At 44.6% G+C, this 26,777-nt stretch overlaps 1 protein-coding gene and 1 pseudogene across 1 annotated transcript; both read right to left on the bottom strand.

The window, feature by feature from the left end:
* Positions 1 to 2,466: 2,466 nt before the first annotated feature.
* On the bottom strand, positions 2,467 to 4,315 carry LOC121045499. The gene is made up of 6 exons (XM_042292208.1): positions 4,228 to 4,315; positions 4,004 to 4,117; positions 3,838 to 3,912; positions 3,578 to 3,718; positions 2,766 to 2,974; positions 2,467 to 2,472 (listed from the first exon to the last, which is right to left on the bottom strand). The coding sequence occupies exons 1-6, from the start codon at positions 4,313 to 4,315 to the stop codon at positions 2,467 to 2,469; spliced, it is 633 nt and encodes a 210-aa protein (XP_042148142.1).
* A 509-nt stretch (positions 4,316 to 4,824) lies between these two features.
* Positions 4,825 to 26,777, bottom strand: part of LOC115330034 — a 108,489-nt pseudogene continuing 86,536 nt past the window's right edge.

Below are 26,777 nucleotides of genomic sequence, written 5' to 3'. Positions count from 1 at the left end.
TTTTCTTCAGCTTTTCCGAAATGTAGGAGCGGCTTTAAGGTGATTGACCTCACAAACAAAGTGAATAACAATAACGTTTCTCGAGTGTGTTAGCGTTGAAGATACGCAACAGTAACTCAAATGCAGTCCAATGTTACACTAACATTTTATTCACTTAAAACTGCTTACAATCACTGAACCAGAACGCTCGTCAGAAGCATACAATCATACCTAGTTTTAAGGTGGAACAAAACTAGATCAATACACAAGGCACATTATGACAGGATAGCACGTAACACACTGTACAATTGGTTGCCTGTTGTGTGGACATTGTCAATTTATAGACAGCCATCAATATAAAAAAAATTCAAAGTGTTTGGAGGAAAGCTGTGTTCAACGAAAATAACAGCCGATTTTGCCGTTCTTTGGCAAGGTACCATAATCCAGAAAACTTTCTAACTTGAGTATGATGGTGCTGTGTACTCTGTAACCTCCCATTACGCGTAAATAATTTTGGTGCCCTCCAGTACGCTGCGGGTAATAGGCCAGTGTTTCGTCGGACCCTAAAACCACAGGTTTAATTCAGTGACAAAACGACATGAGCAGTCAGTAACCCAAAGCACAGTAAGCACCTTGACTTTCGCGATGACCTAAAATTTAATAATTTCACAGGTTGAAAAACCTCGCAAAAAATGACTCAGTCCAAGGATATGAAAGCAATAAATATTGTTCTAGATCGCGAAATTGTGCGCCCGCCAGATTTTTTCGAGACACGTTGAAAAATATCGAGCAAACGAAAATAGTATTTTATACCATACGAAAGGCTAGGAAAGCACATATACTTCTTTTAAAATGTACGCTGTGTAGTCTCAAGAGCTTAGCCTTTGCACGTGCTGCCTAGTTTTACACCTTGCTGATGCATCAACAAGTTCAGTGTTTTTTTTTTCGTGCAAACCAGTGTAGCCTGACTCTTGCAAACAGAGAAAACAAGTCGTCATACACATTGTTGTCACACACAACAAGAGACTTTTGGACCTCCTGATGAAAAAGTACACAAAGAGTGCGCCCTATGCCCTCCTTTGAAATAAGGTTGTTGATCCTCGCCTCGAAAACACGCTCACATGCCTCAACGAATGATGTGAAGGAAGGGGAGGGAACTGACAGGTTTCCAAAGTCCGAGTCAGCAGTGCCTTTCACACTCAAGTACAGTAAAACTTGGTTTCCTTCAGAAAAACATGCATTTTCTTTCTTCAGCTCACATCGCTGAGATGTCCCGACACAAGAATGACCCTTCAAAAATCTTGTCGCAAGCCACCCAGAAAAATAAACCATGTTGTTCGCTACCATGGCCGAAGGGTAGTTTAAGGGCGACTCGTCTGCTGCGCTAAGGAAAACTGAGCTTCCCAAGGGTAGAGAAGCAGAGGGTGCCGATAGGCCTACCGGAAGAGTAGCAAGGAGAGACATCATGTCCTCAGCACAGTTTGATTTTTCAGTCAGCTTGAACAAGTTGCTTACCAAAAGATGTCTGAACGCTGCCTGAAACTGACGAGAAGTAGAGTTTGCGTTTGCTCCAGACTTCGAACGTAGAATAGCAAAGGTGTTTTCAAGCGTATCCTGGTTTAAGTGGCGGGTTAAAATGTAGGTGAAACCAAAATTAACTGTGAGGTGATTGCAGAGCATCATCAGAGACCTCATTGTTAAGCAAAAGCCACGAATGCAGTTTGGCTGCCGTCTACATCCGAGTACTTGCAGGGTTTCAAAAACTTCAATGCATTCTTTGAAAAACTCTTCATGGACAGAGCCATTATGCATCGCAGAGGCGAAGGGCGTTTTCGCCGATTTGTGGGAGCTATTTAGGCTGTCAAAGAGACGGTCGATTCTTTCAACGAATCTCGCTGTGTGAATAGCTGCAGCTGGCAATTGCTGGAACGTTACGAAGGCATACATTGCAGCAGCACAATGGTTGCTAAAAACTTGGGCCGCTAGTTTCACCGACATCTCTGAGCAGAACGTCAAATCAAAGTGCTTTGCGTTCAGCTTGGGCATCGAACGGATCTCAAGTTTCCGGTCCTTTTCATAAGCTTCCTTTATGTACGAGCTTTTTACTACTTGATCACAAACCTTGAAGTCATACTTAAATAGCATGTTTCTTAGGCACTTCAGGAGGTGCGGAGCATCAAAGAGGAAAAAAAGAGGTTTGCCGTTGACATCTATGTAAGGCTTCTCGGGGGTTATAAGGCTTGAAAAAGGGAGATGTTTTGGCTCCCCTGATCACATACCACAGCTACTGGCTCCAGGCCAGCATCCACAAGGAGGCTGTAGCACTGGAAAAGAAGATCTTGTAATACATTCGTAGGTGTGCCTTTATGAGCGAAAAAGTAGCCAAGTGGCTGCTTCCATGGTGTTCGAATTCCTTTTGCCATAAACACAAGAGCCTTGTTTGATAGGTTCGCACCTTGCACACCATTACTATACTCTTCAAGTCCTTCAAACCTGTCAGATGAGGGGTTGTATGAGAGCTCTTTTTTAATATGCATCTCATCAAACACTATGCTGCAGGCTCGATCGGCTCGTGAAAAAGAAGTCGCTCGCCTCTTTACCAGCTCGAAAATTTCGGGGTAAAATCCAACTCTCAGTGGAACACGCTGAAGCCACAGCTGCAGTGATCGGACTGATGGCAACCGAAGCAGTCGTCTACAATACTTATAGCCTTTTGGGCTATGAAAGTAGAGGCCCAAAGCCAAAGACTTGTTCTGGCTGCACCACCGTCGACCAAACCGGCTCACATCCCTCATCCTAAGCTGGGCCTCAACGAGTGCAGCGACAGCTGGAGAAACATGAATGCGGACACTCTCAACAACTTCAGCAACAGTCCCCATCTGACGCTGTCGTTGCAGCCTTCTTTGCAGCCTCTTGTTTTGTTCTCGGACCTGTCGTACCTTGGCCCTCAGTGCGTCCATCTTTCTCTTGTCAGTGCTGCGGGCCTTGCTTGATGCTGCAAGGTGACAAATCACCCAGATCAGTAAACCGTAAAAATGTTTATATATATGTAAATGGTGGCCAATAAGAACTTGCATTCCTTGTCAAGTTGCACAATTTTTTTTTAAAACCAGGTACAGTGAAAAGTTTGATAACGTACTACATACGTGCAAATCAAATTTTAATAAGGTTAGCATCATGCACGTATGGCCCAGGCAGTTTTTAGCTAGCTATAAAAAATGCTGCCTTACACGAGGCTTTGCGAAAAGATTATTGCATTACCATTCAGTGAAACCCATTCAGGCGTTTTGGTGGTTCGTCTGTGAAACTTTATGAACATTTTGTATACATTACTTTAAATATAATATTGTGAAGCACAAATAAATGGTGGATTTTCAACTGACTCCAGTTTGTAGCTGGCTGCCATCCGGCCTTGTGTTCTGTGACATAGTGCTATATGTACCCTTGTATGTACCGCCAACTTTCAGAATAAATTTTAGTATCTTCAAGTCATCTGATACCTATAACTAGCCTTGGTTGTTTATGTTCGGCGACTAATTTGTGCACTTTAACAATACAAAACAAAAAGGTGCAAGAGGTAAAATGAAAGAGCACTTACCTCTGTGAGAAAGTACACCGGCACTGCTAGAGAGAGAGTCCTCAGGTGACGGTCCATAAATCGACGGCGCCATGTCAGCCATGTCTCCGCTGGACTCGTGAGCAGGAACAGCATTTTGAGGAAGGGCGTAGCTATGATCAGCTTCAAAATAAATAGAAAAAATAGAAAGTGCTGTTACAATACCTGTAGTAAGAGCAAAAAAACACAAAAAAGTCAGAGCAACAAGGCGCGCAGAAACGCCCTGCTCTCCCATCACTTACCATGAGCCTCCAGTGGACTGTTCTCTAGTGGGAGACAGGAATATGTGTGGTCCCATGAAGCTGACGAACATCCCTCTGCGAAGGTAATGTGAAAACAGTGAATTAGTGGTTGAATTTCAGATTCATTCTACTTTTTTAACATCTGAAAATGAGAAAAAGAAATTACCTTCTTCCAGGGACAGCCCGATTTCGGAAGACTGGTCGTCAGGAATGCCACAGGAACTCTGCGAGTCTGGGCGGCTGGAGTATGTGCAGGTCAATGAAGTTGGAGAACTCCACCCTGCAAATTTAACATGAAGTTATTGAAGGCATAGCGGTTAAATTCCTAGTTGATTCTCGTATTAAAAAAAACAATCACCTTCTTCCAGTGACAGCTCGATTTCGGAAGACCGTACGTCAGGAATGTCGCAGGAACTCCGCGAGTCTGGGCGGCTGGAGGATGTGCAGCTCGATGAAGGTGGAGAACTTCTCCCTGCATGTTTAACACAAAGTTATTGAAGGAGTAGCGGTTGAATTCTTGGTTGATTCTCCTATTAAAAAAAATCACCTTCTTCCAGTGACAGCTCGATTTCTGAAGACCGTACGTCAGGAATGCCACAGGAACTCCGCGAGTCTGGGCGGCTGGAGGATGTGCAGCTCGATGAAGATAGAGAACTCCTCCCTGCATATTTAACACAAAGTTATTGAAGGAATAGCGGTTGAATTCTTGGTTGATTCTCCTATTTTAAAATCTGAAAATAAAAGTCACCTTCTTCTAAGGACAGTTCCATTTCGGAAGACTGGTCGTCAGGAATGCCACAGGAACTCCGCGAGTCTGGGCGGCTGGAGGATGTGCAGCTCGATGAAGATAGAGAACTCCTCCCTGCATATTTAACACAAAGTTATTGAAGGAGTAGCGGTTGAATTCTTGGTTGATTCTCCTATTTTAAAATCTGAAAATAAAAATCACCTTCTTCTAAGAACAGTTCCATTTCGGAAAACTGGTCGTCAGGAATGCCACAGGAACTCTGGGAGTCCGAGCGGCCCGGGTATCGGTAGGTCGGTGGGGCTGGAGAACTCCTTCCTGCAAATTTAATATGAAATTAGTGAAAGAGTAGCGGTTGAATTTCTCCCCCAATTCGCTTATATTTAACATCGGAAAAGGGAAATAGCTTTATTTCAAGGACAGCTTCATTTCCGAAAGCTGCTTGTCAACGTGGACAATGCAGGTCTGTGGGCCCATATTGGAGTCGCTTACTCACCTGAGGTTGAAAATGTAGTAAATGGGGCCTGGAATGAGACTCAATCAATGACTCCTATCTGATTCCCCACATTTGTCCAAGCACACTTTATTCTGTAGCAAAATGCTCAAGTGATGAAGAACATGAACTAACACAGTGGTGACGGCATTTGCTGCCTCTTTATGGTAGGTACAGCGAAAAAGCTCACCATTTACCACTGCAGAAACTGTACAGCTCTCGCTTGAAACTTCGCCACGTGTCGTTTCTGTGAAATTGCATAAATGTTATAAGTCCACAAAAGCAATTTTTCGGGCCCATGTGCTAACTATTTCCCTAATCAGTGGGCCTTGACATGGTTATTCTGAAAGCGCGTCGGAAGGTCTAGTGGTCTGGTCACCTTCAGGGGCAAGCACAGTCGGCAGTGCATTGTGGCGTAGGTATCCAGGCCGCAGAAAGCTGACGCCTTGAAATGTAAAGAGCAAACAACCATGTTTCGTAGCTGCCATGGAGTCTTCCCCTGTAGGCCCCGGTTGTTGGAGAACCCAACCCATGCTTCACGCCTGCGGATAAAGCGCGGTGCTATCTAAGTGTCTTGCGTACTTGCAAAGAGCAAATGTAGCCAATATGTGCACACACCAAAGCAAATCGGAGCGAGGACATTCACAGATTAGTGAGCAAAACTCTCTGTATGAAACACAAAAAGATAAACATGAGCCTTTAGTGCAGAGGCTTTTAAATGTATCTATGTCGTGTTGCATCCTTGATTAGAGCGTCGATGAGTATGACCCCATACTCCTGAGGGGCAAATCGGTTCAGGTAAATTCAAATATCCTGGGCGCTTTCGTAATGAGCGCGAACAACGCTGCAAAGTCAGCGAAAACTAACAACAGTTAAGAGAACATTTTACAAGGGGGGCATGGCCACAACACAGCAGGCACCTCACTGACAGGAACAAAATCTCACCTTCGAGTGTCGACAGGAAACCGGTGCAGCGAGACGCCAGCCGTGCGGTTGTCACTTCGGCATTTTTCCACGGAGCAACGCCTCGTTGCATAACGTGTTGAGCTCATTGTCACGAAGGACGTTGAGCCCGTCGGACGCAGTAGCGTCCAACCGCACGAAGGTGACTGTTCCTATATCACGCTGATATTACGCTCCTGCGCACGTAACTTGCGTAATCAGGCTGAGCGAACGAAACTTTTCAAACTATTTGAAGTGACGGTAGAACGATTCAAAAAGCACGTGGAGACCTAAAAGAAGCAAGCAGACGGACAACAAGAACCTGCCTCTTCGTGCAGCACGATGCCTCTGCAATTTATCGCTATTAAAAGCCAGCCTTGTTGCTCGTGCAGTACAGAGGGCGCCAAGGGCAAGTTAGAATAATTGTAGTAATAAAAGCTATTTCAGCTTTCTCGAGCGCGATAAACCTTATTTACGACCACTAATAACAACATACAAAATTTAAAAATACAATTTAGTATAATTTAAATTAAAGTTATTTTATTTGTATATAGTTTGCCATAACGTCTCCTAGTCGCGCTTCAAACGCACCGTAACCACGTGACCCTCCTGGTTGATGTCGCTGGCAAATTGTTTTGTACCGTGTTTTGGCCCAAGTTTCGCTACCATCTGTACATATATACCTTCAACGAGGTAGAGGGGCTTAGAGTGATAAACCGGAAGTTCGGAAGTGGCACCCCCCCGGTTGCCGCCATATTTTACGCAAATGTGACCACTCGTCACGTGACCTCCCAAGAGCCGTGACGTCACAGGTAAGATGGCAGCGCCCAGAGCTGGCGGATGCGAATTTGTTCGGTGCGCGGTAGCCGTGATGTGCAGCTGCTTTCCGACGACTTCGGGCTTCTTCGTGCTCGCTGACGCAGGTATAATTTGAAAATATGAAGGAATGAGACTTTATACCGTTTTTGCGCAAGATCGCTCTGGATCATCTGGATATTAACGCCTGTGAGACAGCATCAGCTCTGCATCGCCGTAGCGGTGCTTGGATTCCGGGATGTGTCCGAGGATCGATAGAACTTTGAGTGCTTTTAACATGAAATTTTCGCATTCTCTAAGCTTTGTTTGAACGTTGAAATATCTGAGAATCTACGCGAAATGTATACGTCGGGTTAGGGCCTAAGGGAAGTTGTTTCAGCCCTCCGTCACCGAACAACCATAGCAACTTTTAGCGAGGAAGCTCCTGCGATTTTAACCTTTTGTGCTAATCCACGATTCTACATTCGATCGCTTTTCTTCCTTTTTTTTTGGTGTGTGTGTGAGTGCGAAGTGCACCCTTATTTTCAGCTACGAGGTTGGCGTTTTATTGAGTATGGGGAAGAATAAATCGTTGCTGGCACCTGCTTCAAAGCTATTCGACTTTCTATAAGAACAACTGTTTTGGTGCATGCATAGATTAACTGCGCATTTTTTCTTTTTTCTAGGATTTATTGCAGCTATACTCTTTTCCATCAAGAGTGCATTGTATTAGTCGGTCAATTATTTAATTGTTCTAATTACCTGGATAAGATGATTCATATTTGTGTTCATCCCTTTCCTGGAGATCAGTCTTGTTGAAAAATGTTGACTACCATTCCTTTCGGTCTCTTCAATAGACTCTTTTTAAAAGTATGGGCTGTCTATACTTCGCATCACCGTAACTTGGAAAAGGCCAACCGTCACAGCCCCCTCGAGCCAATCAGAGAGACGGAGCGAAGGTGTGTGACAAATCTGTGCAGACGAGCACTCTGGTGATATGCTGTCATGTGCCTCTCTCCAATGTGTGTATTGACTCACCGAGACCGTAGCCTTTGCCGTCTGCCAAATTCTGATGAAACAAATTACAGTAGCTACTACTGTAATTACCCCAGGCTTTCATACTTTGGGTATTTGTTCGACAAGAATGTTATGTCCGCCATCCCTGTGAATTCGGCTCAGCACCTATTGGACTCGAATGCTGCATTGGCGTTCGACGTGAACTGGGGCCCATTTGTGTGCTTTGCGCCGAAAAAAATGGTGACGGTTGTGTTGCTTGATAAGGTTCTGCAAAGGGTCTATTGTGTCATACATATAGGAAGTGTCATGCTATATAACAATGCATCAACACATACTATTAAACTATATGCTCAGAGGTGTGTTTGTTTTTCCAATTAACAAGTTACAGCAGTGTGCGTTAATGCTATTATCATGTGTGTAGTTTTAAGTATCCTCTCTGCGATGCCTACGAAGGCTCCTGGAAGGAATAAATTAATAAATAACATTTTCACATCACTGGAGTTGGTTTTCGGATGCACCACATGTTCAGGAAAGGTTGAACGAGTACAGCCCCTTGCAAGAAGTCTGCCAGTCTGGTATGACCCCTTAATTAATATTGAAGGGTCAGAGAAGCGAGTGTCCTCGTAAGGTCCAGAGCCTGCAATGGACACAATTCTCGGTGTGTAGACTCTCAAGGCATGAAAGCAAGCGGAAATATGTTTATCTGGTTAGTGTATCAAATGTGTTTATTTCCACTTGATTACATAATTATTGATTCTTAGTAAATGGTTCCATAACGAGTTCTTTCTGCGACAGTCTCGTGTCAGGCGTTCAGTCGTAGTACCTGTGGACCTTGTTGTCGGATGACGCTCCTGGCACGTCGGTGTTCAGTTTGGTCGAGTGGCAACTTTGACCGACTGATGCTGTCTTGTAATCATATGTCATGTGCACTGAAGCTGCAGGGCTGGCTTCTAATCCGAAAATCTTCCTGGTAGTTTTCGGCATCAATGTAGCAAGCTCGGGCATGTATTGCTTACGTGGCTGTGCCTTTTGCTGTACTTTTGACTTGAAAGCTGGCAACAATTTTTGTTTGCTATCCAAGTCTGGTGATGCTTGCAGTTCACTTTTGAGAGCAACCAACCATTCTATTCCTTCAAGTCACTCAGGGGCATTCTCCCTCAAAGTTGGAAATTGTGTGCTTCGTGGAGTGGACACAGAAAATTGGTGTCACCAAATGTTTAGGTATTGTCCTTGGACGACAACCGACACCAAATCCACTGTCACTGCATCGCCGCTCACCTGCTTTGTCGTGCTTACCTCTTGTTGAGGTGATGGACATGAGGAGCTTTGGGGTAATCAGGGATTCAGAATCTTCGATTCAGCACCTTCGGCATCAGGGACAAAGGTCGCCGAAGGTAATCCTTAATCTCCCGTGGTCGCTCCTCGAGACATAATCGAGGGTCGTTTGGCACGAACCCTCGCCGACCAATTCATTGGTACGGGCTGCTTTGGTAGACATGGTCGGTTTCATGCAGGGGTAGCAAAGTGGTTTTTGGTCGCACATTCGCATCACCTACGTTTCCCTCGGTGTACTTTGTTGAGCACAGTCCTACACATGACGTCAGGAATGCTTCGGCGTTAGAGTGTCTCATTGAATTGGCATTGAATACTAAGGGGCAGCCGGTGGCGGTCGTCCTGCCATTGTGGCGTAAGTTGCCCTTGGTTTGTCAGATGCCGCTCCTCTCGCAGAAGTCTCGGTTGAAATACCTGTCAAACTTGTTCCGAAACAATCTCGGCAATCAAAATAAAAGCCGGGCAACTGATGGCAGGAAGTAGCTTCCTGATCTCCTCCCAGACAACGTCGTGGATGCCTGGGAGGCTGGCGTCGAAGTAGTAGCTGGACAACTCGAGTGTCGAGACGCCGGGAAGTTGTTCATAGTGGCAGGCTCGGGCATGCAGTGCACATTTCATGTTGGAAGCCTCAGTGATATGAACACTTCGACTGTTGTTGGGGGGTTGCAGACAAGGCTGCCGAAGGTGTTGTCCCTCACGTGAGGCGCATGGGATTCTTAGGTTCTTGTCTTCTGTAGCATCAAGGTTGGCATGGGCGTGGACGTGGGCGCTCGATCAAGCGCAAAACATCCTCCACGAGTGTGGTGGCGCTCTCATTAGGGCAGTGTCCTGGACAGAATCAAGAATGCGGCTCTCTTTCGTTGATGTTGGCTGACGGATGCGCGCTTCAGCTTGATCTTGCAAACTTCCCATGACGTTAAGGAGGATCCATGGTTCTCAGACCAGCGCCGGCAGTTGCTTCCACGAGAAGTATAGGTTCTGCAGGAGCTGGTTGTCTGTCCACCCAATGTGGCGGGCGACACTGTCATATTGTTCAATCCAGTCCTTGACGTCTTCATACAGCTTGCGTGAAAAAGCGTGGGAGTGTGATTTGCGACGGGCATGCAAACAATGGTGGGAGGGGACACGGTTTGCTGCTACAGGTTTGTCATTGTTGGCTTAGTCAGCTTCGGATTTTCTGACAGGAGACCGAATTCCGGTGGTTTTTCCTGGTAGCAGCAACTGGCTCGGATTTCAGGTGCTTCGTGGTGTATTTCCGAGGTTACTCCTTGTGGTACTCGGTCGTCTTGCGGTTGTTCTGCCAGGCTCGGGTCAGGACTTTGCCTACGGCTCGACAGGGGTATAAGACGCAGAATAGTCCGCCAGCCGTGTCCCATTATAGGGTAACTCGGCTGAAGAGCCGCCGGGTTCACACAGAGTGAAGGGCTACGGGTAAAGTGCCCAGCACCTCCACCTGTACATACGATTACAGCTGAGCATGACCTGCAGTGTCCCAGAATAGTGAATATCGATAGAAGATAGGACTGGAACAAGGATCTGTGACAGTATAACAAAACTAGCAGAAGAGAATCTATCCTGACCACTGAAGAAGCTGCATTGCTTTAGTGGGATTCTGTCGGAATAAATCCTCTTCTTCGGAGTTTGGCGACTGCCGTGGACAAACTGAACTGAAATGGATGTGGGACCACTTTTCTGGTAATGAGCCACTGCAGACTGTTGCCACAAAGCGGCGTGAGCTGGGTACGTAACACGCTCGGTGAAATGTCCGGACAGCTTGCTATTCGCGTAACGAGTGTGGATGAAACGTTTGTGTTGACGAAACGTGCGACAGACCAGCGGGATCAATACCAACTGCAACACCTGTGCTCTGTGAAAGTGCACGTCTACGCCGGAACAATTTCGGAAGCAGCACAGCATCACCTAAAGCATGGCACAGGAACTACCAGCTTGAAGGCAGCTCTTCGGTGCGCCGCACACCTGAGCTCCGTGAAAGTGCACTTCTACGCCGGAACAATTTGTAAGCAGCACAGCATCATTCAGCACGGCACGGGAACTACCAGCTTCAAGGCAGCCTTCCGGTGCGCCGCACAACCGAAGTGAGCCCTCGGTCATTTGATCGAAGCTGCACCGCGATTGCACACCGCCAAGCACGACTCACGCAATTTCCGTCGCTAAACTGTGTATCCAAATATATTGCACACGCTTCACTGCAAACCTCGAAGATTCCGATGGTCAACGAGAGCACAGAAACGTCGCCTTAAATTTTATCCTAGCGGTATCCGAATCAATCCGAGGTCCGAGCAACGTAGGTCAGATTGTCTCTTCCGTGGCAATATCCCGGTCGGTCACCAGCAAAATGCACACCGTTTCTCCGTATTTTCACGTTATACCTACGTCAAACACCACGCTGAACTCTGAACTCGCTTTCGACCGGCCTCATATGACGGCTTCCGCGTCTGAAATCAACTCGCCGAGACGAACGACAACCAACAAAGCATCCGACAAGCTCCGGCCCAGCTGAGGCCAGCCGCTGCATGGGCGCTGCCATCTTTCCTCTGACGTCACGTATTTGGTTTGGTCATGTGACGTGTGGTCAAATTTGCGTACAATGGCAGCCTCCTTATGGGGGTCACTTTCGAGTGCAGACCGGAACCCCGGTTTATCGCTCTAAGCCCCTCTACCTCGTTGTATACCTTGCATATGCTGCGACTGCCTTTTATCAGCGTCGAAGCGCCGCTGATGTGGCCTATTGCCTTTGGCATCCTTGCGGTGTAAATGACCAATGACGATTGGGCACGCGGGCAACCTGGGCCAACACTTTCGATCCCGAAGTTGGCCCCACATATCTTCCTCCTACCATAAAAAAATAGGAGACGTCTCAGAAGGCCTTGGGGGGACTTTCCTTCTTCAAGGATCTTCGCAGATGGGCGAGTGCGGGTCCGTCGTCAGTACTTCCGGACGGTGTCGATGCGGCTGTGGGAGATGCGTCACCGCCGCGACGCGTCTGACACGAGGCACTTGAAATTAAAAACATGAGGCAATGGCGCGGCAGGAATAAGTGGCCGCACACGGGGATTCATGTTCGCGAGAGTTCATAAAATAGTCGCATTCAAGTCGCGACGACGTACCGCCGGCGATCGGAGATTGCCAACAGACGCCGGGAAAATTGCGAAGCTGCGCGGGCGGTGCGCCGAGTCCTGGGGCGGCTCCACATGCGTTTGCAAGGCAAAGTATTCTCAACGACAAAACAGCCTCTTGCAACATCAGCTAGCTGAGGCGGGAGGGGGGAGAGCGGGAATTTTTTGTTCTGTCTGCGAGACGCAAAGCCGCACTCCCTTCTGCTCCTCTCGGCAGCACCAAGGAACATCGCGGTGCCTGAGGCATCTGTATCGTCGGCGGCCGCAACCGCGACAGCAGCGAAAAGTGGCCGTCCACGTCTGCAGTCAGTGGAATTTGATTGTACATTAATTTTCTCGCATTCAGAACTCGTAAGAAGTGCTTAGGTGCTTTTGAATTTTTTCTACGTGTTTACTTCATGTTTTAAATATGGTAATTAAGTTCCAGGAATCGTATATAAGTTTAAAATATCCAACCTTCCAGACAGTATATGGGCTAACAAATGATTTGCTTAAATATTAAAGTGCGCTTTTAATTGTGTGGGCCCTTCCCAGGTTGAACGGGCGCCCGTATCAAACGGGTAACGTATCAAACGTATACTGCATTAAACGGCTACCGCATTAAACAGCTACCGCATCAAATGGGTAGCGCATCATAGAGGTACCGTATCAAACCGGTACCGCATCAGACGTGAACCGCATCAAACGGGTATCGCTTCGTACGGTTACCCGTATCCAATAAAACGTTTGATCCAAATGGGTCGACAAGTTTGCCACCCGTTTGATTCTAACATGTCGACCGGTTTGCCATCCCTTTCAATTTCATTGTTTATGTAGGAATAGAACAAAAAAATTTCAAGCAGCGCTAGGGTGAGCAGCGTGGGTCAATCTAAGAAGGCTGGGCAGCGCAAAGGCGTTGGATATCCGTTGTCGGCCAGATCTCGAGAGGTCCTGTCAAGTCTCCTGCCTCCCGAAGGGGCTTGACGTCAATCCGTCCGGAATTCACTTGAGATCGTTGGAGAGATATCTGCGTGCGACGCTAGCATTATATTGGTCTTGTCGCTGTGGTGGTCGTGTGTTATATATGTTAATTAGTTAGGCAATACACAGTTGTGTCGTTAAAAGGAAAGAAACTTGTTGATTACGAGGATAAATGAATAAAGGCGAAAGCTTTATTCCACAACTACAGACAATTAGGAACGAGCATGTTTCGCAGAAGTTCTAAGTGCTCTTCGATTCCCTACCGAACTCAACTCCACAGCACCGACACCAGCCTACGGTCAGAGACCTACATCGAACTCGTGACCTGGACGTAATCCCCCCCATTGCCTATAACTTAACAACATCACCACGGCAAGACCAAGAGAATGCTCATGTCGCTCGCAGATATGGTGTTGGAGCTGACACCGCCAAGGGCGGAACATGCCTGAAGGAATTCTTCATCTCATCGGCAGGTCGTTCAAACTATTCACAAAGGTTGTAACGTGCTCATGCTGCGCTTTTACGAGCTACGCATGTAAAAAAAGAAATAGTTTTTTGTTTGTAATCACCGTTTACCAGGAAGTTCTAGAGAATAAAAACTTCCACATGCAAATAAATCAATCGGAGCACGTTTGTTTGTAACATTTAAAGGAGTTGTGCTGTAAGTGAAAACATGTCGTCTAAAAAAAAAAAAAAACTTTTGCCGTACTATACGGCGAAAGGCAGTTCCACAGAATATGATGTGACAGTTTAGAAACACTGCGTTTTCAAGTAGAGAACGGATTACGCGATACAGCCTTGAGTCGTGTCGTTTGCAATAGCTCGTGCGTGTTTCACCTTTAGCATATTTTACACGTCTTGAATTGTAGTGAGTTTCTCTTTAGGGAAATTGGGTGTGAAACGACTCCGTGTCAATTTGGAGAAAATGATAGATGACTTTTGCAACGTTCAAAATTATTAACTTCTGTGTAGTAAACAAGCGATTTTTTTTTTTTGCTTTTTTTAAATAAGCAGTTGTGTGATCATTATAAGTCACACTCCATGGATCGGATCGCTTTTTTTTTCCTGTAGCACTAGAAGTTTTTCAAGGTTATTTTTATTTGTCGTACCCCAAGCCAATGAGCAGTGATATAAATAAGAGTGAACAAGTGCATATTATAATTGGCACTTGAGCCATGTTGGCAATAAATATCTTAATTTGCGTATTGTGCCAATTGATCTGGAGATTTTTATAGACAACTTAGACACATGAGTTCTCCAGTACAGGTGTTCATGCTACCATACACCCAGGAACTTTGAAGATTACACCTTTTCCAATTTGTAGGAGTTAAACTTTATCTCCATGTCGCAGTTAAGCATGTTATTTCTTGCTCAAAAAATGAATTTGACTGTGGCGTCTTAGTGTTTATAAGTTGGCGAAGCATATAGTGGCAAAGATTTGAGTTATCAAGTATTAACCAGTTGAAACATATTTTCAATAATAATATTGAAGTTCACGTTTGCTAATATTCATATTATGCGGTACTGAAAAGTCATGAGCCACAGTATAGTTTGTCTTGACTACGGTACCCTATACTAAATAAAGTAATAAAGTTTTTAGTAAAGTAACGTACAATATCGCACTTTTAGCGAAGTTGTCGGTTGTCTTTCGTCTTAAAGATTGTTGTGGGCTGTGGCCAACCAAGTGCGTTTATTTATGAGATGAGGCCTGCAAGAAAAAAACCATATTGTATTTGATTTTCTTATATAACGTTAGCTTTTCGTTGCGTTATTGTTATTATTTAAAGTCAGAGTGCCGTTAAAACTTTGATTTAACGTAAAAGTAATACGCTCGAAATAAAAAAGGAAAAAGTGTGACCACAGGCAATGACAACCTCGAGCATATAGAGCCTATAACAGGAAACAAATAGGCTACGAAGCTTATGAAGCTTTTCATGTACAGAATGACGCATGGCGCATCTATCCCTGGACCACGTTAAGCGCAACACTACTGCTTTTACTGGGCACCACGTGGAGGCGATCGGCATCGTAAACAGCTGGAGTAAATACGCTAATTGGGCAGGCGAGGTTGTGATTATTGCCCGTGTTGAATTTCCCTGAGACTGGGGTAGAGAAAATATATCAAAACGTGGAAGAGACATAGTCTTTTCTACGTTTTGATATTTTTTAATCTCAAGGATATCTGCTCCAAAACAAAGGACGAAGTTTATAGAATTTAAGCGCCACAGTCGTTACCACGCAATGTAAGGATGTGGACAACCTTACATGTCAACGAGGTAAGTCAACATCCATCCTCTTTCAAAAGTGAACAAAGCAATCTCTTTCCCCTTCGATTCCAAACACAGTCCCCGCTTCTGATTCAAAAGGCGACCTCTCCCCCTACTACCATAAGAAAAAAAAAATACCGAAACGGTCTTCGGGCCAACAAATGTCAGGAACCAAAACACAGCAAAAAATATTCTTTTTTACACTCATTATGGACAATTAAAAGTGTGATTGTCTAAAATGACTGTAAATTCCAATTTTCCCGAAGGCTGTTTCGGTGTTTTTCTTGGGGTTGTAGGTGGGGAGGGCGTCTTTTGAAGGAGAAGTGGGAACTGTGATTAGAACAGAAGAGGAGAGAGATCCCTTTGTTCAAGATTGAAAGAGGACGGACGTTTTCTTACCGCACCGACCTGTAAGGTTGTCCAAATTCTTACACTGTGCGACGGAATAATTGGTTCTTGAAGTTCTTGAAGTGCATAGGATTCGTTCTTTTGTGTTGGTGGTGATTACCATGATATTGAGTTTGTATAAGGAGGTGGACTAAATAAGCAAGTTAGCTGAGTTTCAGACGCCGCCCACTCTAATTTATGCATCGTCTACGGTTTGATGATTCTTCTCGTCCCCAGTCTGAAGTAAATTCAACATGGCTGGAGTAAGTATGATTTTTGGGAGCCTGCTTTAGGCTGCTGACTCCCGTACGATGAAGCGTAGCTGCCCGACGGATCCCCCGACGCCACTGGTACTGAATATATCTAATATTTTCTTGAATGCTGATAATCATAGGAAGCACAAGATGTCTCGTGTGTGCACCACATAATAAAGAAAACAAAGGTCTCTGTGACGGAGCATATCAAATTATGTTCCGCGCATAGTGCACGCACGACGTATGCTGTGCTCTCCAGGTTTTTCACAAAAGGTTAATTTCTGAATTGTTATGTATAAGTGGAAATATTTCCTGTTCTAAATCTATAAATTCTTGAGTTGCTTTTCGCATGCGGGTGCATATCTGCATATTTTCGTTTGGTAAACATGCCTCTATTTCATTGGCTAACAATCGGGCCTGAACTATTTTCATGTGAATGCATAAATAAAAAATGAAAGAGTGACGCGCAGATGCCAAGTCATGGTTACATAGCCAAAACAGCAGATCGAAAATGATTGCTAATGACACGGACCCCGACTGTGAGCTCTGATCGACGGGCGACAACAAGAGTCGGCGGACCCGGACTACCGGCTCTCGACGATGGGCAACCGAGAGGTACACTAAACCCATTCGCTGTCTTCTCGTTGCAGTGTGTAACTCCCTGGGTGACGGGCGGAGCGCATACCGATCGGGCGGCTAATCACAGCACACCCTCCAACTTTGGCAAACACACTATCCTTCTCTGCTTTGAATTGTCGTACACCAAAACCTTTTTCCTGTGGAGAACTAGCATACTGGCAATAGCAAACAACGTCAAATTAGTCGCTGAAGACTTTCTAAGTCCAAAGCACTGCTCGACTGCTGATTGAAGACAACACAGAGATTGTTGGTTCCGTCAATTAGAGCGAACTTAAACGTTTTCAGCGCTTCACCAAATAATATTTTTTTTTGTGGGAAAGAGGGAAAGACTAGAGCGGCAAAACTCTCTCCCGCTAAACTTGAGCGCGGCCCAAAGCTTTCCCGTTGGCTCCCGATGTTTAAATATGCGCCCCTTCTTTAAATATTTACTCCCTGCTTTCGGTCTACAAGCTTACGTTTAGCGTTACCTTTCTTATTTCACTTTGGTGTCTTGTCCCGTGTCCGTGTAATCCGATTTGTCCTGAGGGTGAATTTACTTATTAACTTGATTTATTCCGGTTTTTGCTCTTCTCTATTCGGAAGCTTCCTTTTGTTGCCTCCTTGTCTTTTTTCAACCGCTGCCTCGTTAGTCAGCTCACTTTGTTTTATACATTTCTAGCCTTGTGTTTGCTATCTGTCTCGATTAATGAAGTAGTGTGTACTTTCTTTTCTGACCTTCTTTTTGTATTCGATACATCCTATCGCTGTACGGCTTGGGAGCGGTGCCCTCATGGTCAGTACACTAACCATGCATGTATGGAGCAAGTGCTATATTAAAAACAAGACAGATACGTGATATTAGTAGAAAAGTTAATACAATCAATGCAAGGACGACCTTGGATGTTGACTACAATATATGACAGTTTGTGATTTCTTTGGCGCCTCAAGCAACAATATTTAAAAACCAATTATTTTAACGCAGTGAGAGCGGGGTACATATGAGGTCTGATACACCATATATGTCGATAACTATCGACTACTCTGTGAAAGAAGATAGCTTATGTCATTGTTACTCTAGCAATACGAATGGTTTCAGGAATGCGCTGAGAGCGCACGACTTGTGTACCTTTAATTGAATCTTGAGTTCTTTATGTAAGTGTGCACCATTATTTTCTACAATATGTAAAGACCCGAAATGCACGATTTTAGAACAATAAAATTAATATAAATGAAATATTTATATATTACTATATAGGCACTTATCATCCTAGTTCATTGTATGATGATTATTTGTTCAATGCTGTAAAAGAAAAATTTATTCAGCACCGTACGACTATTTATTCTATGTCGATGGGGTTCTTCACGCAGTCGAGAAGCAAGTTCAAGCAAGTATTCAGGCGAGCCGGTTAATGATAGGCATGGTAAATATGGAGTAAGGAACAATAAAGGACGGGCAGACGGGAAGCGAGATATCGTACAACCACTCGCCGGTAAAATCTCCTTCTGAGCGTCTGGGACGTAGATTCTATTTCCTCCTGTGCCTAGTTCCATCCGAATGAGCACCGTAATCAGTGGGACGAATATTACATTCAGCAAGTCGCACGTTTTGAACAACGATCAATTTGTTGTACTGCACAGCCTAAACGTCTCGACAAAAACTTGAGCTTGTGTCACCGCACCACAAATGCCAACTAACATTTCGATATGTAAGCTCGCAACGTCTATATTTTATGTATTTTAAGGAAAAGTAATCCGGGAGCCCTGGGTTGAATCATGAAAGAGTGCGCTCGAGAGTGATGTGATTGTTCGTACCACATTCTCAAGATGTTAAGCGCTGTCTGATTCATTTTTTTCTCTTTCCTTATGTAAAGCCTAGGAAGCATTTGTTCAGTCTTTAGTTTTCGCTAGAGCGTGTCACGGGTTCCTCGTTTTCAAAAGTCCTTTACCAACGAGGACATGCTATATGCCAACGATATGCCAAACAACCGGCATGCGTTCAATATGGCATGCAGTCACGCGTTATGACACTGATATCTACTCTTTATCTTTATCTTTATCCAGGTACGCACTTCGCCATCAGGCATTACAGGGGGAAGGGGGGAAGACAAAAAATACACTGACACACAGAAGAACTCAGACATTCTGTGTGTGAAAAAAGGGCGTCATTGGAAGCTATTGAGACACCGGGGGATGGAAGGGAGTTCCAATAGCGCGCGGTCTCTACAAAAAAGGAGTGTCGCAGTACGTCACCCTTAAAAGGAATTTCTCTAATTTTTAAAGCATGATCGTTCCTTCTGCATACGTAAAACGGTGCTTTCATATATTTATTTTTTTCTAAACCGGTTTTGCCATAATAAATATCGTGAAATCATTTGATACCGAGGTGCTTTCAGCGCTCTTTTAAGAATTGCCAATTCAGCTTATGTTTCCACTCAGTCATACTTAGCCGCAAATCGTAATTACTTAAAACAAACCTCTAAACCAGATTTTTTTTCAAGTTTGTGCATAGAAAAGGCGGTATGAGGGTCCCAGACAACGCAAGCATAGTCCTGAATAAAACGAACATGTGAAAAGTAAATAGTTTCTCTGAGCGACTGAGGTACAGTTTTAAAATTACGACGCAGAAAACCTAGCATCCGTGAGACCTTCGAGGAAATATAGTCAACATGCGCATTCCACCGCAGGTCGGGTGTAAAGTATTCACCGAGATCTCTAAATTCATTTAGGGTTTCTAGGACTTTTTCATTTAGCGAATAACGAAATGCTGGCGGTAAGACCTTCCTTGTAAAAGTGACATGTACACTTGGATTGAGCGCGTTGGTAATAAATTCAAAAAATATACGAAAGAGTCAGACGAAGAGGACGGAGAGGACAAACAACTTTCGGTACGGACGGGAAACATAGGAGGCCTTCGCCATCTCGTCGCCGCCACTCCTCCACTCGAAGAGAGAGATGACCTTTCTGGGGCCGGAGTTGGCGACCTTGACGGCCCGGACTGGCGGGCGTTGACTCGGAGAGTTTTCGGAACGAGATGCCTGTCCACGCCAAACGCCCCGCAACCTCCCTTACTTCCTTTCCCGCCCCCTTCGCTCTTTTCTTTGCTCTTCCCCCTTTCTTCTCTCCTGCCCCCTCTCTCTCGCTGGTCTAATCATTCCCACTAACCCTTTCCCCAAATCTTCGGCAGCTCGTTGCTCGTCGGCCTGGCAATAAAGACCTCAAAGTGTTGAAAGTCGAAAGATGTTTGTCCTGTCCGTCCTCTTCGTCTGACTCTTTGGTATATTTTTGACATGTACAGTTTTTTTTTTACATTCAAAGGCATTTGCCATGTCTGACAACACGATTCAATGCTGTCCAGGTCATTTTTCATAATCACACTATCCTGCGCATTATTATTCTCTCTATAGACAACAAAATCAGCCGCAAACGTTCGAATGGTAGAACAAACATCAACAGCAGTATCTTTTATGTAAAAATAAATAAAAGCGGTCCTAGAACCGAGCCCTGCGGCATACCAGAAGAGACGTCGGCCATTCGAGATTAGAGGCCTCTTAAAACCACATACTGTTTTCTGAACGACAAATACTCACGAATCTAGTTACAAACCTTGTATGCGTGTAGTTTATAAATTAAAAGATCATGAGGAACGACATCAAGAACCTTACTGAAATCAAGGAATATACAGTCACTACTTCGTCGCTTGTCGATTGCCAAAGAAAGGTCATGAAAAAATTCAATTAATTGCGTACTACAAGAATATCCCTGCCGGAATCCGTGATGCGACGGATATAAAAGGTTAGATGCGCTAAGATGGGTCAGGATATTACTATACAGATTATGCTCTATTACCTTCCATGAAATACTTGTTAAACATATCGCTCGGTAGTTTTCGACACTGGCTCTAGAACCACTTTTACGCACTGGCATTGCTCGCGCAAGCTTCCAGTCTAAAGGAAGCGAAGACCCGCACAGCGATTTTTGGAACTGTACAATGAAATATATGCAAAATGAACTTGAACAAGATTTCAAAATACACCCCGGAATATCATCTGGACCAGTCGTTTTGATTGTATCCAAGTTACGCAATTGATTATGAATTCCAGAAACAACAAATTCAACTTCAGGCATAACGTTGGTTGCCGCTGCAACGTTAAAATCTACAGCCCTCGTCTGCGAAGGTGCAAAAACCAACTGAAAATATAAATTAAAATGCTCGGCTTCTTTGTTATCACTGTCGACGAGAGCATCGTTATGTTTGAGGATCGGGACAGAAGAATTATGTTTGCCGTTTGCTCGGACATCTTTGTAAAGTTCCTTTGAGGAACGCCTAAAGTTATCTTAAATTTAAGGAAAAACGGCGCTTTAGCCTGTTCCAACCTGTCCCAGACTACTCTAGTAAATTCTTTCAGTTTAGCAAGGTCACTCCAAAGCCAGGTTTTACGGTTTTGGTCACTCCAAAATGACTCCAAAGCCACACTCCAAAGCCACACTCCAAAGGTCACTCCAAAGCCGGGTTTTATCCACACCTCACGTCTGAAAAAAGAATAACCCGGTTTCAGGAGAAAAAAAAAAAACGAAGCACAGAGCCTCGTCGGTAACGTGTCTTCGTAGTTTATGTTTAATTTCGTTGGTTGTATTGTTCAGGCGTATGCCCTCTTCACATATGTCCAATTCATATAGCTCAGTGTCCAATATGCCCAGTGGGCAACTTGGTGACAACATAAGACTGAAAATGAAGACGCGAAATCAAGACGCAAAACCTAAAGCATTTCATAATAATAATAATAATAATAATAATAATAATAATAATAATAATAATGAATTTATTTTCGAGGACTATACTCATGACAAGGCAGTAAGGTTCACCAAAGACGACATAGGCTTGTGTGACTGAACCCTTTTATGTAAATTTGGTAACGTACTCAAGAAAAAAAAAAGAAAATGTTAAGAAACTAGAAGACCGCAGTAAATGTTAACTTCAGTAGTACCGATCAAAATAAATTATTAGAACAAAAACATTTTTGATGTCAAACACACAGAGCCCGGAGAAAAAAAGTTAAAAATCATTAATCCCTCTGTTCACGGGGCATTAAAAAAAGATCGATACAAAAATTTGAGGCACAGAACTTCGAGATGAGGAGTTTAGCAGAGTGACAAAATGTGCGACACACAGAATGAACGCATATTTTTGCCATACCGTGTGTGGCATTTTGGGACGAGATATTTGAAAACGTTCCGTAGTTGCCGTGAGACGGGACGAGGCAGGGTTGACGAGTATCGCGATACAAATGTCTCGCGATAGTATTTTAGAAATGCATTTCGTATCTGTATTTCTATATCGCGATACATTTTTTCCCACTATCTGTATTTCTGTATAGAAATGCATTTTGAATGATCCTTTGTATTGCGATACAATCAGGGTAAAATGTTTCGTTACATTTCTTGTGAAATACTCCCTCCCCATTCCCCTCCCCCCCCCCCCCCCCCCGAAAAAAAAAAACACACCCGAACGCATTTTTTTTTTTACTTCTGGGGGCACCACGGTCAACGAGATACTGGGGCATTGTTACCATGCTGAACAAGGTTCCTTCCGATTCTCCAAACTATTTTTCTCTGCGTCCTCTTCTGTCTTCTGAGAAGTGTCCCGTAGTCGGGGACTCGAACCAGGTGGCGTGCCAAGAGTGGAGTCAGAGCATCTTGTGCCGCAGGTACTTAGGAAGGGTTTCTTTAGTCATTGTTTGCTGGCATCCAAAGCACGCTGCTAACCGTCCCTCTTGCCTTGGCGTACACAGTACACCCAGCCGGCAAAGCTGAGTCACAGTCCGTTGCAGCCCGAGCCTCATGGTGATTGTCTTGAAATAGTAGGGCGACTCACGCACAGAAGTTCAACACATATTCGAATGCGTCTGCGGCTGCGCCCATCATATTGCACGGTTCAAGTGTACGTCAGCAGCCGACGTGAAAGTGACCCGCTGCTCTGCTGACTCGAAACCCAGGAATGAGGTCAGATGTTGCCTCGCTGTGCCGACCCAGACTTCGTACACCTGTGACTCGTCTCGAGCGTGCTGTTTCTCGGAGCGCTCGCACCTGTGACGGAAATGTCAGGTCGCAATTCACGAGGACCCTATTTGGAGTGTGCAAGACGAAATATAAGGACCGCAATCCATGCGTTGGTGATGGAGGGTCGGAGGGAAGGACCTTCACAACAGGGATGCCACCCTATCGTTTCGTTAACCGTAACACAAGATAAGACCTGTGTTCCAGGATGCTTCAGGTGGTCCACCATTTTCGAAAATTCCAAATGACACTGCCTGCACAATCTTGAACGAAGTAACCTACAACGAAAGTACGTATTGTCCTTTCCTACAGCAGCGTGGTAAAGTTTAATGTTCAAGGCCACACCTACAGATAGAGAATACCTGTTCAGTGCACCGTGACGTCATGTGATCAATGTTGGCAGGGGCGTGGTGACGTTTTGATGGGATTTAGGATGACATAAATTTTATTCAGAGGTCGAAGTGTTTTCGCATCTCTCGTCAGACAGACAGGGTGTCAGGGAAGGGACCACGGGCAGTCCTTGATGGAACGTTTTTTTGAGCCCATTGAAGACCCCTCGTCGTCCCAAATCACTACCTTCAAGGCAAAGTGCCAAGCCTATAGGAAAGTAATTTTAGGATCAAAAACTTCGACTTCTAACTTCAAGCTTCATCTCATTTGGCGTCTCAAGCAAATCTGCAAAATGTATTCCAGTATCAGAATTTCTGTATTTGTATTTCTGCCGTCCCTAAAATGTGTTCCTGTATTTGTATTTCCAAACACTTTTGTGCCTATTTAAAATGTACTTTCGATAGGTATCGCGATACACTTTTACAGATATATTTCAGTATCGGTATTTTAGCTACTATTTCAATGTATCACAGTATCTGTATTTCCAGATACATTTTTTAGTATTTCTGCCGAACCCTGGGATCAGGAGATTTAAATTCGTCAGACCAGTAGTGATCGATCACAACTGTTCCTAAAGAAAGAGATCTGAAGTTTGGCATTGACAACATATCAAAATGTCTCAATGAGAACAATTGAGGTTATAACACACGATTTTCACAATCCCCTTTAAGATATTGTCTCTTTTCCTTTGCCATATATTCGAGCATGAACCGAAGACAGTTATACCATAGCGCAGGGGACTATAGGCTAACGAATAAGCAACGCGTTTGCCTAAGCCGAGGGGCATAAAAGTTTTGATGTTATAAAACAGACAAAAAACACTTCTCAACTTCGAACCTATTGTCGTTAGATGAGAATTCCACGAAAGGTCGGAGTCGAAGTGTATACCAAGGCATTTTACAGCGTCGGAATACGCACTTCAGTACAGTAGCACGAGGCACAGTTTGATGGGGGTAGCAAAAGAAGAAATATTTAAGAAAACTACTTTCTGGGGATTGCGAAAGCAGACGAGTTTTCTTTTCGACACATTTATAGAAATTAAGTTGCGACAAAACCAGTCCATAACTTCGTTGGAGGATTGCTGGAGCATCTGAAGCGCTTCTGAGTAGGAAGTATGAGGTGTAAATTAACGTGTCATCTGAGTATTGGTAAATAATGCAGTTTTAAACCACGCTATGTAAGCCGTTGCCATAGATGTTAAACAATAGTGGAGAAAGAACAGACCCTTGCGGAACGCCAGCTTTCAAATTCACTTTGGAACTTTGCACATTGTTCACCTAAACTAACTGTGTGCGCCCAAGAGGAAAGTTTTCGAAAAGCGACAAGAAAGGTCCACGGAAGCCTATCGCTGAAAGTTAACTAAGTAGTATAGAGTGATTAACAGCATCAAAAGCTTTTCGCACGTCAAGAAAGCAAGCGCAAGTGAACAAGTTATTTCCAAAGCCATAATTTAAGCCACCAGAAACCGTATCCAAGAGAGGTTGTGTTCGTCCGCCAGCAATAAAGACATTCTGACTCGGAGACATGATTTGATATGCATCAATGCCATCGTCATATAAACACATTTCTCTAATATTTGCGCCAGAGATGGCAAAATAGATATTGGTCGATAGTTTTCTACCTTACTTGTGGGAGCCGAGATTGAAGGACGAGGCAGAGAGCACGTGACAGGCGGCCGGCGGAGAAGACACGAGCTGGCACGAGACATTGCGAGCTGAGCGAGGCTGGAATCTGGACAAAGAACGACGGAGCCGGGGCTGCCTAGCCTGGCCCATAACGAACCCCGGAGCGGTTTACCAGCGAGGTCTGGAGCAAGACCGGTGGAAACGGCGAGCCCGGGCCATATGACCTGGGCTATGACGATCCCGGGGTGGTTCCGCAGCGAGACTCGGGCATTGATAGCCCGGGACAGACAGCCTACGCAGCGCTGGCGTGGGAAAGGCGATCCGCAGGCCTGGACACGGACCCCGACTGTGAGCTCTGATCGACGGGCGACAACAAGAGTCGGCGGACCCGGACTACCGGCTCTCGACGATGGGCAACCGAGAGGTACACTAAACCCATTCGCTGTCTTCTCGTTGCAGTGTGTAACTCCCTGGGTGACGGGCGGAGCGCATACCGATCGGGCGGCGATTATTAGTAGTGGACCTCCGTAAAGAAACCCACATACTTCTCTGACCTCCCTTAAATAGGGGTTTGACAACAGCAGTTTTTAATGCACGACATATGATACCACTCTCGGTTATATTGTTGAAAAGGAAAAGGAGTGTATTCTTAATGTAAGTGAACTTTCTTCGAAGATCACTAAGGCGTATTTTATCGATTCCAGGGGATTTCTTGAATTTGGGGCTCAGTATCATAGATTTTAAGTGGCTTGCTGTCATGTAAGGAAGAAAAGCGGAAGTAGAGTTCGAGCTAGGAAGAGATAAACACATTGAGCTTTTTAGCTGTTTCAGAAGAAGAAGCAAAGGAATCGTTAAAATCATTTGCAGCAGCAAGTGAGTTAATACCAAAGGTGTCTTTTAAAATGCTGCCTTTCACTCGCGCTAAGACACCGCGCAATTCGTTGATCAATGACCAGGTTTTAACAGCGTTGCTCCCAGATTCAGAAAACTACTTTTGAAAATAAGCCCAATTACCAGAGCGAATGAGTGCGCTAACTCTGTTGCCGGTAGATCTGAATTCCAGAAGCAGGCTTTGGTTGTGTGGTGAGAGGCGGAAACGCTTCCAAGTAATTTGTTTAAGTTTAATTGCAGCTATTATGTAATTGTTAAGCCAGCGTAAATTTCAGTTCCTCTGCTTTAAAAAGGCAACAAAAAACAACAATTTCGATGCGTTAGTAAACTGCTAGAAGAGTTCAACAACGAAAGAATAGATTTCTGAAAGACATACAGACCGTTGGAATGTTCCCCACTCATAATTGGAAACATGTTTGTCAAATCTATGACGGTTAACTATTTCAATCTGGCGGATTTGAGTATTGGGCACAGCACCCACTTCACCAGGAAATTCCAACTGACATGCTCTAAAGTAGTGGTCAAATAGTTTCTGGGTTATAATGGCTGATTCGATTGCTGAGAAAGGTGCCCCTAGGTTAATGTGGACAATGGACGAGCTGACAAGTCTTGTGTTTAGATATTCTTCTCTTGTCGGGGCATAAATAAAAGGTTCTACTCCGCAGTAGGCAAATAGAGTGAGGTATTCACAAAGTATAGTTTTGGAGGGCTTTAAGAGATCCAGCAGCGAAGTTCGAAGAGAAAGCCAGGAATGTTATCCGAAGAGGGTCGATAAATTACCATTAGGTAGAGTTCATATGTAGAAGTAAAGAAACGTAACGCCAATGACTCACAAGAGAGGAATGAAATGTGGATTTGAGAAAAACAGTGATACCACCACCGCGCTTGTTATCGCGAGTACAAAAGCAATTGTTGAATCCGGGTAACAGAAACTGTCCAACGTCGTCGCTAAGGATATTAATTTCTGTGAGAATGATCACGGCAGTTATCGGAAGCACGCTATCTACGATTAATCTAAACTCATCCCAGTGCT

This window comes from Ixodes scapularis, unplaced genomic scaffold (genome assembly GCF_016920785.2).
Source record: "Ixodes scapularis isolate PalLabHiFi unplaced genomic scaffold, ASM1692078v2 PGA_scaffold39__5_contigs__length_11793443, whole genome shotgun sequence".
In the NCBI taxonomy this organism is placed as follows: domain Eukaryota; kingdom Metazoa; phylum Arthropoda; class Arachnida; order Ixodida; family Ixodidae; genus Ixodes; species Ixodes scapularis.
Note: the sequence above shows the minus strand (reverse complement) of the source record. Positions and strands in the feature narration are given on the sequence as shown.

Excerpts from the sequence above, each read along its gene's own strand:
- LOC121045499 (XM_042292208.1), bottom strand. The coding sequence starts at position 4,315 with ATGCAGGGAGAAGTTCTCCACCTTCATCGAGCTGCACATCCTCCAGCC. Across the intron at positions 3,913-4,003 it reads CGGGCTGTCCCTGGAAGAAG|AGGGATGTTCGTCAGCTTCA; the intron begins GTAATTTCTTTT and ends TTACCTTCGCAG. Across the intron at positions 3,719-3,837 it reads CAGTCCACTGGAGGCTCATG|CTGATCATAGCTACGCCCTT; the intron begins GTAAGTGATGGG and ends TTTATTTTGAAG.